The 13,842-nt window shown below is 41.2% G+C and overlaps 1 protein-coding gene across 5 annotated transcripts in view; it reads left to right on the plus strand.

Moving 5' to 3' along the window:
• The window catches only part of SFXN5 (sideroflexin 5), a 317,212-nt gene extending 305,726 nt beyond the window's left edge, over positions 1-11,486 (plus strand). For all 5 annotated transcript variants that reach the window (XM_077280329.1, XM_077280330.1, XM_077280333.1 and 2 more), the window contains one exon: positions 3,139-11,486. In XM_077280329.1, the coding sequence (XP_077136444.1) occupies positions 3,139-3,216 (78 nt within the window). In that variant the 3' untranslated portion in view covers positions 3,217-11,486. The remainder of the gene's footprint in view (positions 1-3,138) is intronic.
• Positions 11,487-13,842: the final 2,356 nt, after the last annotated feature.

The raw sequence follows: 13,842 nt of genomic DNA on the forward strand, positions 1-13,842 counted from the left end.
GTCACTTTTGTGTATTTTCAGCCACATAGACCCTTCAAACTGACTTCAAATGTGAGGTGGTCCCTAAAAAAAATGGTTTTGTAAATTTCGTTGTAAAAATGAGAAATCACTGGTCAAATTTTAACCCTTATAACTTCCTAGCAAAAAAAAAAATTTTGTTTCCAAAATTGTGCTGATGTAAAGAAGACATGTGGGTAACGTTATTTATTACCGTAACTATTTTGTGTCACATAACTCTCTGGTTTAACAGAATAAAAAATCAAAATTTGAAAATTGCAAAATTTTCTAAATTTTCCCCAAATTTCCATTTTTTTCACAAATAAATGCAAAAATTATCGACCTAAATTTACCACTAACATGAAGCCCAATATGTCACGAAAAAACAGTCTCAGAATCACCAGGATCCGTTGAAGCGTTCCTGAGTTATTACCTCATAAAGGGACACTGGTCAGAATTGCAAAAAATGGCCAGGTCATTAAGGTCAAAATAGGCTGGGTCATGAAGGGGTTAATGTTTTTTTTATTTTTTTTTATTTTAAGCTTTCTGTTAGAAATTAGAAAAAGAACTTGAGTAATTGTCATTTTGCTGATTACAATGTGCTCCTGATGATCTGTGTAATCTATGGAGAAACCTGGCAGTAAGAGCACCATCCCCTCCCTGCACTGCCTCCGCAGGAGAAATGATGCATTACACAATATCCATCCATATAACTGAGGTGTGTCTGATGCAGGACGGGACTGGTCCTCCAGCAGTACAGAGGATCTCTGTGGGTTCTCTGCATCCTGGACAGAAAACCGCCACCCGTCTATGAACCCAGAAATCCCTAATGTGTCTCCTAAATGATCAGCGCCTCACTACAGGACTGGCCTCTGTGACCAGGAGAAGAAGTGACCGACAATGGCGCCTCTCATCCGGATCATCTAGTGACCATTGATTCACATGGGTGTAGTTTTCCAAAATATGACATCATCAAGTCACAAATGAGAAAATCACCGAAAAAAGATAATGCCAGTGCAGAACCGCGGCCGAGATCTCCCCAACCAAGGGGCATCCAGTCGTGGGCACAACTTCCTATTGCCTGCCCTGTCCTGCCCCGTGTATCTGCTCCCACCCTAACAAGGACCCAAACCAGCTCCGCAGAAAACCCCAGAAAATGTATCCCCCGACGCGTCATCAAGGGAGTGTGACAAGTATAGGGAAAAGATGAGGCAAGAAAAACGGACATCTCTGCCTTCTCACACACGGGCCCACTATTATAATGTATGTACACAGTGACTGCACCAGCAGAATGGTGAGCGCAGCTCTGGAGTATAATACAGGATGTAACTCAGGATTAGTAATGTAATGTATGTACACAGTGACTGCACCAGCAGAATGGTGAGCGCAGCTCTGGGGTATAATACAGGATGTAACTCAGGATTAGTAATGTAATGTATGTACACAGTGACTGCACCAGCAGAATGGTGAGCGCAGCTCTGGGGTATAATACAGGATGTAACTCAGGATCAGTAATGTAATGTATGTACACAGTGACAGCACCAGCAGAATAGTGAGTGCAGCTCCGGGGTATAATACAGGAGGTAACTCAGGATCAGTAATGTAATGTATGTACACAGTGATTGCACCAGCAGAATAGTGAGTGCAGCTCCGGGGTATAATACAGGAGGTAACTCAGGATCAGTAATGTAATGTAGGTACACAGTGACTGCACCAGCAGAATAGTGAGTGCAGCTCCGGGGTATAATACAGGAGGTAACTCAGGATCAGTAATGTAATGTAGGTACACAGTGACTGCACCAGCAGAATAGTGAGTGCAGCTCCGGGGTATAATACAGGAGGTAACTCAGGATCAGTAATGTAATGTAGGTACACAGTGACTGCACCAGCAGAATAGTGAGTGCAGCTCTGGGGTATAATACAGGATGTAACTCAGGATCAGTAATGTATGTACACAGTGACTGCACCAGCAGAATAGTGAGTGCAGCTCTGGAGTATAATACAGGATGTAACTCAGGATCAGTAATGTATGTACACAGTGACTGCATCAGCAGAATAGTGAGTGCAGCTCTGGGGTATAATACAGGATGTAACTCAGGATCAGTAATGTATGTACACAGTGACTGCACCAGCAGAATAGTGAGTGCAGCTCTGGGGTATAATACAGGATGTAACTCAGGATCAGTAATGTATGTACACAGTGACTGCACCAGCAGAATAGTGAGTGCAGCTCTGGAGTATAATACAGGATGTAACTCAGGATCAGTAATGTATGTACACAGTGACTGCACCAGCAGAATAGTGAGTGCAGCTCTGGAGTATAATACAGGATGTAACTCGGGATAGCTAATGCAATGATTACTAGGTTGCTCTACCTTTTGATGCTGCTGCTGAGAGGTGATCCTCTGCTGTAACGCCAGTAATTGATGAGCCTGTTGGTTTCTCATTTTCGGTGCCCCCATGTATGTTGTGTTGCGGTATCTTTCGCTGTGCCCTCATCCTCTTGGCTAATCTACCTTCTACGCTGTATGTGGATGACGCGCTGACGTCGGAGACATATGTTTGCTTGCACGGTTCACCAGCAGAACTGATCGCTGCCTACACTCTCTTGAATTATGGTGATGTATCTTAATTATAATTAGCTGTAACACATTATAGCCGCCTCTATCAAAACATTTCACAATAGTCATTTATGAAGTACGGTAAATCATGGAAGTCTTTAGGGTTCCCCTACAAGTAACAGAGCCGAACGGCTTCCTCTCATAAATGTCGGCTCTTTTTTATAGGAACGCTGCTGTTATGAAGAGTCACCGTCGTTTATCATTTTTTAATCATAAATCAATAGTTCAGATAAAGGTCCTTGGACGATGTGCCATTCTTTCGTATGAAAATGCTGTGGGGGTTTTGGAGAGGAGCATGGAAAAGGCGAATTCTTGGTATTCACCACTTTTTGCCTTCGCCCCTTTTCTGAATTGACCAGACACTGCGCTCTCACATTCAGGCTGTGCCGTAATTCTGATGGACAACGTGTTAAGGGATGTCATATCTAAAGAGTATGACCCAACTTATATTGCCAATTGAGATATGTATTTTTTGCTGACCCGTGTGATGACTGATATTTTACTGTTTGCTCTTTAACAGATTGAGACCTCACGACTGGAGCCAGAAATTGCGATGAACACCACCTCTCGGACGGTGGTCTACAACAAAGGATTGTAAGCCAAATTCGGTCACCTCGTCACCGAACAATGAAGCATAAAGTGTCCCTGCCTCCCCGTCACTTACCACAAAGCAAGGAACAGACAAACACCTGAACTCTCCCTTGTCCCCGACAGCTGGGGAAAACTAACACAGAACTATCAACTCTCCGAGGTAGAGGAGGAACCCGATTCACGTCCTACTGTTGCCAAGGGGGAGATAATAAATGGCACAATAATGTGGTACTGACACTTTTATAAAAACCAATAGATTATAAAAAAAAATGCTAAAAAAATCTCATACGATCACAATCGCTGCATGAAAAGTGAATGATTCATCCAATTAGCCTGCGAAACATGATCAGTGTGATTAACGCGAAGATTGATGGCACAGGAGTCACGTGGCACAATTTCACCTCTAGATGCTTGATGATGTCACGGGACCCAGTTGGGTAATTAACGCTAAGCATGACAAAACATGATTAATTAAATATAGAAAAACAAGCACCAGCGTCATTTAGACCATAGATATTGGTTTGATTTCGGTAAGGCGCGGCTTGGATATGCCTTAGCTTCAGTCGCGGAGTCCCATGGGCTCCTACTAACGGGATTAGATTAGCTCTGATACTAAATGGAAAATTATAAAATTATATAATCGTCATTGTCTTAACCGAAATGTTCCGGAATATCACTTACCATACTTACTCACTTTAAAGTTGTGTTGAAGATAAGTATTTTGAGCAGGAAATTTATGGCTTCACTTGATACCATCAAGTCCAACGTCCTCTACTAAAGACGATCCAGACAGGAAATGTTAACATAAAGTCTAAATGTGCTCACATCTAATAGGAAGCTCAATGATTTTGGCAGATCTGGTCAACTGTCTAATGAGTATTGTAGAGTTCCGGTTTTCTCCTAATGGATCGAGCATGTTGGATATCTGTATGCTCCAATCTCAAAGCATTTGGCATCAGCTGAAGCTGGCCATAAACTTTAGATGTGTGTTGGCCATACCCACCAATTTCTGGTGGAACTGGTCAACCATCTAATTAGCTTAGGGCCCTCACAACTCTCAACCAATGGCAGATGTGAGGGGAGATATGGATCAGAAAGTTGGCAGATGTGAGGAGAGATATGGATCGGGAAGTTGGCAGTTGTGAGGGGAGATATGGATGGGCAAAATGGCCAATGTCCGAGGAGACATGGAGCGGGAAGTTGTATCTTAACTTGTCAATTCTTTTGTTGACATATGACATGCCACCAGTGGTGTTGGGCAGCCATTTATTCCTCTCACACCATTCAGGAGGTAAGGAGACTGTTGGACAAAAAAGCTTTCGGTCCAGAGATTTTTAATATATGGCCAGCCATATTCCCCTGAACTGAGAGAGCCTTGGGAGGGGAATATCAGGTGGCTGAATGATTGTTTAATCTGACTGTACTTATACACCTCAGTTGACTACCTTATGAGTAGAGAGTGCTCTGACTTGTCCCCAATGGCAAACATTGGAAGGAAGAAGTATCGGGAGGTAGATTGCTGCCGGAGGTGTCCATCATCTGCTTACATCCTTCTCCATATTACAGCACGTGGCTAAGCTGAGCTTACAGGTTTATAAGGAAGTATGAAGAAAAGCTCCCCGAAAAAATGTCCAGCTGCCAACTATTGAAGATGTAGACACCTTAGTATGACTATACCAAATGAAGCTGTTTGTTATAGCCGTTAATCTTATGTGTATGACCAAGTGTTAGCCGATATTATCTGGATCTGCCAAATGTTTTTTCACAACTTTTTGGATTTTTGCACTTTCGATATCTTTAGTAGTAGGAATAGGATAGGAGGTTGTAGGAGCTCCCCAGGGCATCTTCTGTCCACGTGAAGCGCATCTAGAAATCTCTCCACTTTTTTCTGAATTTATCTTATATGGATGGATACTTACTAACACTGCCTAAATATTTGTAATTGAGCAAACCCCTCCATATACAATGTATGTAGCGCACTAGTAAGATCTTTATTATTGTATGTAGGAAGGAAAGACTCTCACACGTCAATGATCACTTATGGTGCAGATCTAATATGTTATTCTATCCTCAACATATTTTGTAGGTTAAACCATTGCCAGGACGGCGCGTAGTAGAGATATAGGGAACGGAGTCATCATAGGCAAATAGGGGGCCTAATCTACTGTAGATGTTACATCATGACCTCAAGTGCTAGCTTTCGTTAAAAAAAATAGCTGGAAAACGGAAGTGAACTTTTCCTTTCTTTTTTTTTTTGCCTGGTACACCTATCTTTATTAATATACCTCATTAGACTATGTCTCCTGAGTTGGAGGTCATCAATCTCATCTATGTTTAAATATTAGTATGCATCTCCAGAGTGGGTCTTAGATATCTCGATTATGGTAATTATATCTTACTTGACTTCATCCTACCTACTAAGACTGAGGAAGAACTTACTTATCTTACTTCGGCAAGACTTGTTACATCTCACTGAAGAGATCTCCACTGATCGAGATGATCAATGTTTCTTACTTATTGCACAGGACAAATTCTTCTGACATTTAGATGGCTAATGTCTCTTCATATTACAGTGGCCAAGATCTCTTCATATCTGGGTGGTGAATGTTTCATTAGATTACTGTTGGCAGGTACACTTGACATGTTGATGGCCAATGTCTCTCCATATTACACAAGACAGGATGTCTTCACATCTAGGTGGCTAATGTTTCATCATATCACACTGGGCAAGAGCTCTTCATATCTAGATGGCCTATGTCTCTGTGTATTACAGTGGCCAAGATCTCCTCACATTTAGATGATCATTAGTTCTTCACTTTTCATTGTATGAGATCTTCTGACTCCAAGATGGTCAATGTGTCTTGAGATTATTTTAATCAAGATCTCTTCACATGAAGATGTAATTTCTTTATATTTCCATGGATGACATCTCTCCAGATCTGAGTTGTTCAATGTTTATTGTTATGTTGGCCAAGATCTCTTCCAATGAATAAGGGCAGTGTTTCTTCATTCATATGAGAGAAGAAAAAGATATCTTCACATCTACATGATCACTGTTTCTTTGTATTACTATGGACAAGTTCTTATATCTAGTTGGTTAATGTTTCTTCAAATTACATGTACCAAGGTGTCTTTCAATCTGAATGATCAAATTTTCTTGATATTACAATGGTCAAGATCTCCTCCAATCTAAATGGTAAATATCTCTTCATATTACATTGGACCGGAATGTCTTTCCAACGAGATGCCAGATCGTTGTTTCATTATATCACCATGGATGTCCTGTCTTCACAACTAGTTGGTTTAGTTATCTTAGCTGAGATCTCTTCACTTCTACATGGACCTTGTTTCTTTACATGTGTTTGGTCAATGTTTCTTCATATATCTTAAGACTACTTCTTCTCTCTACATCCAGATAGTTAATGTTTCTCCATGTTTCCCTGGATGAGCTGTTTGGTTGTATTGGATTTTAGAAGCTTAGCAATACTTTAAACTGTTGAGCAGTTACATATTGTAGGAACTTGAGAATCCCACGTAATCTTCTAAAACCAACTTTTGATTTTTTTTTTAATTAACATTTCTAATGAGGTGACCACATAAGTAGTTCCTTCTGTCCTGTAGTTTGTGTATACTAACCACATTTATGGGCTGTCAATGGTTGTCTACCGGATGTAAGATGGGTTGAGAGCATCTTTGGTGAAACGTTGAGTAGTATATTTCCTATGATGCACTGACAGAACGATTGACTCTTGGTGACATTTTCTTCTCTTTGGATTCTATCAAGTTACAAATGACACTAAGATGAGAGGAAACTTGATTCTATCTTACGATTACAAAGTCATTGTGATAACCGAGAAGCAGAGCTTGATGCATAAACTGACTGTGAATATAATTCTTCTAGAGCAACAAGAAACTTTGCTAATTTATAAAGATCTGATTAAGGAAAGATCACCTTGCGTAATTCCATACATATGTGAACATTAGGGCTTGGATATTAGGTCAACTGAGAAAAAATGTCTATAGGTAAAAGGCAACCAAATCTTAGTATATCATCCCAAAGGCCCATCTTCATTGGCAGAGTACAGTGTAGCAACTACCATAGATATAGTCTTGATTGACTAAAGGGCTGCAGCGTTATATATATTGAAACATGTTCATTGTGAGGTCATGGTTGTCATGTCATCATTGTGTGGTCATAGTCAAGTCATGGATATGTGTGGTCTTGGTCATAATGTGGTTATTGTCCTATTCGAGTCATGACTTAAATGTGACAATGGCCGAACAATGACCTAATTGTTCGGTCATTGTCACATTTAAGTCATGTTATTGTGTGATTATGGTAATTTTCAGTTTATAGCATATTGAGGTCATGGTTACCGTGTGGTCATGACCATAGTCAAGTCATGTCATTGTGTGGTTATGGCCATAGTCATCAACGAGTCATAGTCATCGTGTAATCATGTTTGCAGAAACGTCCTTGTCAAGTCATGTCATTGTGTAATTTTGACTATGACCATGACCTTAGGATGATCAAGTGATGGCATTGTGTGGTAATGGTCATTCTGGGGTCATAGTCAAGTAATATCATCCTGTGGTCAGCCGTTGTGAGATCATGATAATATTTAAGTAATGTCATCATGTGGCCATAGTTAACCTGAGGTCATGGTCATGGTCAAATTGTCTCCTCATATAAACACATGAGTTCATGATCATAAAGTTGAATCATGTCATTCTGTGGTCATGGTCATCTTGAGATCATGGGACATCATGGTCATAGCCGAGTCATGTGATCTTGTGGTCTTAGTCATTCTGAAGTCAAGTCATGTCATCATGTGACTAAGGTCATCGTCAACTCATCATGTGATCACGGTCGTAGTCGCGTCATGTGTTCATGTGGTCTTCGTCATTCTGAAGTCATAGTAAAGTCATGTCATCATGTGACTATGGTCATAGTCATAGCTGCGTCATGTCATCCAGTGGCCATAGTCATCCTGAAGTCATCGTCATAGTAAAGTGTCATGTCATCCGGTGGTCATAGTAGTCATGTCATGGCATAAAATCTATTCTTGTAAACTTTAATATCAGCGGTAGAACAGGGTCATAAAATAGGCAGGGACAATGAAGTTGGGTTGTCTTAAAGGGTTTCTACCATAGTTAGAGATAAGGATGTTATTATATAGGAAAATTAATTGGTTCCTGAAAGGTATCGGGGATGAGCAATGACAGCTTTGTGCACATTCCATTAATTGCTAATTAATTATTCTGCCCTGTGTAATGAAGCAGGAGAGTCTGAAAACAAGAGTTCTACAACCCACCCCACAACCACTGATTGTCGGACAGGGAATTGAGTGTAGCTGATAATGACATTACACCCGCGCTATATAATTAGAGAACAGGCCCATGAACCACATGTAATTGATTCTTAGTGCATTAATTAATGGAAAACATGCAGGAGAGGGCAAGTGATATGTGATTATGATAATACAAGGTCATGTTACATCATTCAGCAGGGCAGCCTCATCCTTCGGGAGCTTAGAGGGATCTGTAGTACTTTGGTGGTTTTATTCTAGTGCCCTCACAGTGAGTAATTCCACCTGAAACTGGAGAAATCCCATTTGTATAAAATGTCAGGATCCCTCTCTCTCATCTCCTGGGAAGGGGCACCATCCTTGCATTGTGATCTTGGTTGGTCTAAGGTTTACAGCAATAACCAATGGCTCCAAGACTGCCGGTAGAGAAATTACACTCATTTTTGGTGAAGATGTCACTCGCCTAGAAAGTTTGGCTGTGGTTATGTTCGGAGTTTTTATTTTGCGTATTATCCATTACATATATTCACAGTTCTTTCCAATCTCCACCTTTGACCTGCGTTCTCCTCTGAGGTTGTATTTCCCACTCCACCACCAATCGATGTAATAAATGCCACATTACACCAGATAATTCACCATGCTGCACTGCAGAAAATCTTGTCCCATCTCCGTTGTTGCTTTTTTACACTATGATTGATTTTATCTATTGATATTTTTCTAGAACTGTTGCCAAATTAACATGTCAGGGATTAAGATGCTGAAAACATAAGATAATTAAGTTCCTCTGTTTATATAACTATAATGAAGATATAACTACTGAGCCTCTTATCGTAAAAGTAGAAGTCTGACCCTAATGGTGCCCAAAGTCTCTCAACGTTCATCCAATGGTGGGAACACTATGTACATCGAGAACATCATTCTGCTACCAAATAATTGCCTTGTCATAAGGATATTTATTGTTTTCCATTGTGATGATCTTATCTGCTGGTCAATGTATTTTTCATCTCTTTGAGTCTCCCATACACAGTAGACTAAAGTCGGTCAAATGTGCCAATATTGGCTGCTTAAGCTGACAGTCTAACTTGTAGGGTAGCATCTTGATTCATATCCGACAAATGATGGAGGAGAGAAGGATCCCGCACTTCAGATTTCCAACTTCCTTTTTTCTTCAGGAGATAAGCTGCTGTCAGAGGAGCTTGCAGGACACTGAGGGCCTGCAGGATCATGGGGAACCTGCAGGACACAGAGGAACCTGCAAGACACCAAGGACCCTACAAGACAGGTGTCTGCAGGACTTTGAAGAGCCTGCAGGATATAGAGGTGTCTGCAGGACACTGAGGAACCTGATGAATCTGCTAGGCACTGAGGAGCCCAAGGATTCTGCATGACACTGAGAAGCCTGCAGGATACGGAGGAACCTGCAAGACACCACAAAGCTTACAGGACACAGAGGACACAAAGAAGCCTGAAGAATACAGATGAGCCTGCAGGGCATGAAGAAGCCATCAGGACACTGAGGAGACCGGCAGTGGCTCTCTCATTGAAGATATTGGAATGCTTGGCCAAGATGAGCATTCCTATGTATGGAAGACTTAGGAGAGATAGTGTGGCTCTCGGCTCAGCACGTGTTTATCAGATCTTGATTGGTCAGACCTTCTATCTCCCTAGTTAACTTGCCCGTACACATTAAAATTTTGATGAGAATGGATGATTTCAACCATAGTGAGCGTTCGGCTGGTGAAATCGGAGAAGATGGATTGTTTAGCCTACTGATGACCAGATGTTCATTCCCCATTTATAGAATAAACTCAGTAGGCACATTTGTCAAGGAATTTTCCATCTTTTTTCTTGATACCTATGTTGGCTTTTTATAGGAATGTGATGGATTTAGCTCATTGGGCTTGACGTTAGACATATTTTTCCTACTTGTGTTTGTAGTCCACCAGTTTGTGCCAAATAATGTCAGACTTCAATAATGCAGTTGGCCCAAACTATAACTCTGTTTAATACAAATCGAGAGAAAAAACCAGCACATCCAAGCTAGTGTGAACAGGCGCCAACCAAACCAAAAAAAAGCATATACGTTGAAAAACGAGAAAGGTTGCACCATGATTTACCAAGAATGATCACTCTAGAACATTGAAGATGTAATGGCAGTAATGCACCTTCAGTGTTCAAGAGTAATCATTCTTGGTAAATCATGGTGCAACCTTTATCGTTTTTCAAGTTGCAACTCGGTTTAGCCACGCTCGTTTTCAAGAAAAAGTTTCGAGTGCGTCACAAACAGTCGTTCTAATAAATTGTCCTAGAAAACTTTTACACGGAACTTTGTCTTAGTAATTGTTGGCCATTCCGTCCTACGTTCTCCACTTCCACATGGGCCAAGCATTGTGAGCACAGTGCTATATATCATCATCCTGGACTCATCCATAACCTAGAGCTAAGTATTAAACAGGGGCGGCCAAAGTACATCACACAAGGACTAGTGATGTCATCATCCCAGTGATGTCATTGGTTTCGAGGAAATTGTGGTTCTCAGTGGGATTATTTTATGTGTAACTATGGGTCATGGCTGCCATCAGGGTGTTTAATCATTTTAATACCAAAACCTAGACTACTCATTGTGCCAAATATCTAGACTTAGGCTTTGAGTAGAGGCGCATATATAAGATATAATAAGAGATTTGTATCATAAAGGTATATTACAGAGCATATAATTATCAAGGATCTCTGCCATTATAAAGAAACTACTGTGAAGGAACCCTGACGATGTCACGCCGTCTCAGAAGTGTCAGATTGGCGTGTATTACGGCATCGGCGCGCACCTTATACTCTACTCGTGGGGCAGGCAAAATGTTATGTCTTCCAATTGACAAGCACATATACCTCTCAGATGTAAAGCAACTTTTTATCTTTCACAAATGTAACACTGAAATATATAGAATAAAAATAACATGCATTAACTTGACTCGGCTCGTTTGCCTTTCTTGGCTGTGTCTCTGACAAGTCTGAGCAGCATACAGAGGCAGTCTCCTGTACAGCAGGTGGAACTTCTGTAGACGTCTTCTGTGGACGACCGGTTAAGGCCAACTGGAGTAGCACAGAGACTGATGGACTGTGACCGGTCTATGAATCACCCATATAGCTTTTTTACAACTATGTAATCCACAACACTGTATAGATAGATGCTCTGACATGAAAAAGATCCCTTTAGCTTCACACGGTTTCAAAATCACCGCCATAGACTATGACCCACAACCAGTGGTTTCCTGTTATGACCCCAATGGCAGAGGGTCTCAGGAATAATGCTAAGTCAGTAAATACAGAAAACCAGCTCATAGGGCAGTGGTAACTGGGCTGACCATATAACTAATCCTAGCACCACAAATACCAGCAGCCGGGGAACGTTCCTACGTTGATCCTAGACGTCTCGCGCCAGCCGGAGAGCTAACTACCCCTAGAAGGGAAAAAGACCTTTCTTGCCTCCAGAGGAAATACCCCAAAAAGTTGGATAGAAGCCCCCCACAAATAATAACGGTGAGGTAACAGGAAAAGACAAACATAAGAATGAGCTAGGAATTTAGCAAAGAGAGGCCCACTAGCTAATAGCAGAATATAGAAAGATAACTTATATGGTCAGCAAAAAATCCTATCAAAAAAATATCCACACTGGAAATTCAAGAACCCCGAACCGTCTAACGGCCCGGGGGGAGAACACCAGCCCCCTAGAGCTTCCAGCAAGGTCAGGAATCACATTTAGTACAAGCTGGACAAAAATGATAGCAAACAAATAACCCAAAAAACAAAGAAGCAAGACTTAGCTTAATTTAACACGAACCAGGACCAGCAAACAGGAGCAAACAGAATGTGTCTGATAACACCGATGCCAGGCACTGGACTAAGGTTCCAGGAGGTTTATATAGCAACACCCCTGAACTAACGACCCAGCTGGGTGCAAACAGAGGGAAGGAAATCCCAGAGTCATATCACTAGTAACCACTAGAGGGAGCCAAAAAAGTCTAATTCACAACAGTTTCCCTGTCCTTGACTGTTCTTCTTTCTGGACTCGGACGTCTGTGAGTAAGGTAAGAGTGGACAACCCTTGTACATTGCTACTATTTACATAAATTATTTTCTGTTCCACTTTACTGCATTACTGCAAATTGTCCATAATTTTAAGGGACCACATATATACTATGTAGATGCAGAGTGAAAAAAAAATGTATCATGTAATAGCTTATAAAATATATATTTTCCCAGTTGGTGAGAAGTGATGTCAAAACCCTGAGGGTTGATGTCCCGAGTGTCACTTGACCCAATTTTATTTTCAGTAGTAGTAATTGCTCATGATAAATTTATCACCATTTAGAAATTAATTATTTCTGGATACCTGATAACTGTTTGATGATAGAAGACTTTTTTTTATAGAAAGCTCCACCCCTGAGCAGTTAGGCCACTCCCAAAGTCCCACCCCTGCTCAATAATTTAACACACCATACTGGTTCTTCTGTACAGCTTGATGAACTGTCTGCGGCATCAGATAACATTAATTTGCTTGCTAAATAACAATTTACAAGCTCACACAACCCTTTAGGAACATGTCACGAGTGAATGTAGAACTTCCCATCTACAGAATATTACTAGCATCTGCGTTATTCCACCTCGGGTTTCTGCATTTTTCGAGGCTGGATTCCGTTTTTGCACATTTTTTCCTGACACATTAACTGAGGTAACAAGTAGCCGGTGTTAATTAAATTATGAAAATAACATGTTTATTTTCACGGCTGCACAGATTTCCTAATTTATAGAACATGGAGACTGGGGTGTGAGCTGTCTATGAATCGGGGGTCTTCCCACCCCGAATAGTATCTATGAATAAGGGATCAGACTGCTTTTGAGAACATTTATTGACTACTGTGGGGCACGGACCTGCTCCTGAACGTTTCCTGGTCCTTCTACCTCTCAGGCTTCGAGTCTGATTCTCCTCATCTGAGCGTGTGTACAGTGGAGAAAGTGGTTGTCAGCAGAAAACCTTCCATCTCGATCCACAGACAGAAATGATCTGTGGTGGCCCTTCGGAGCATGTTGGGTGGTACATGGCAGCACCATGGAGGTCGCAGACTTCAAGTAGCGTCTGTTATCGTACAGCAGCCTTTGGCTTTGTCATGACAGTTTCCTTACGTTTCCACACACATTGCCTTGGAGTGCAATCCTTTAGTTGTATTCCTAGGAGGCCAGGTGTTTTTGGTCAGTCTTCCGAAGATGTTATACCTTTGGATCTGGTGGATCTTCCTCCTACAAATGATGTCAGTGGGACTAGCACA

Source organism: Ranitomeya variabilis, chromosome 1, assembly GCF_051348905.1.
Source record: "Ranitomeya variabilis isolate aRanVar5 chromosome 1, aRanVar5.hap1, whole genome shotgun sequence".
In the NCBI taxonomy this organism is placed as follows: Eukaryota; Metazoa; Chordata; class Amphibia; order Anura; family Dendrobatidae; genus Ranitomeya; species Ranitomeya variabilis.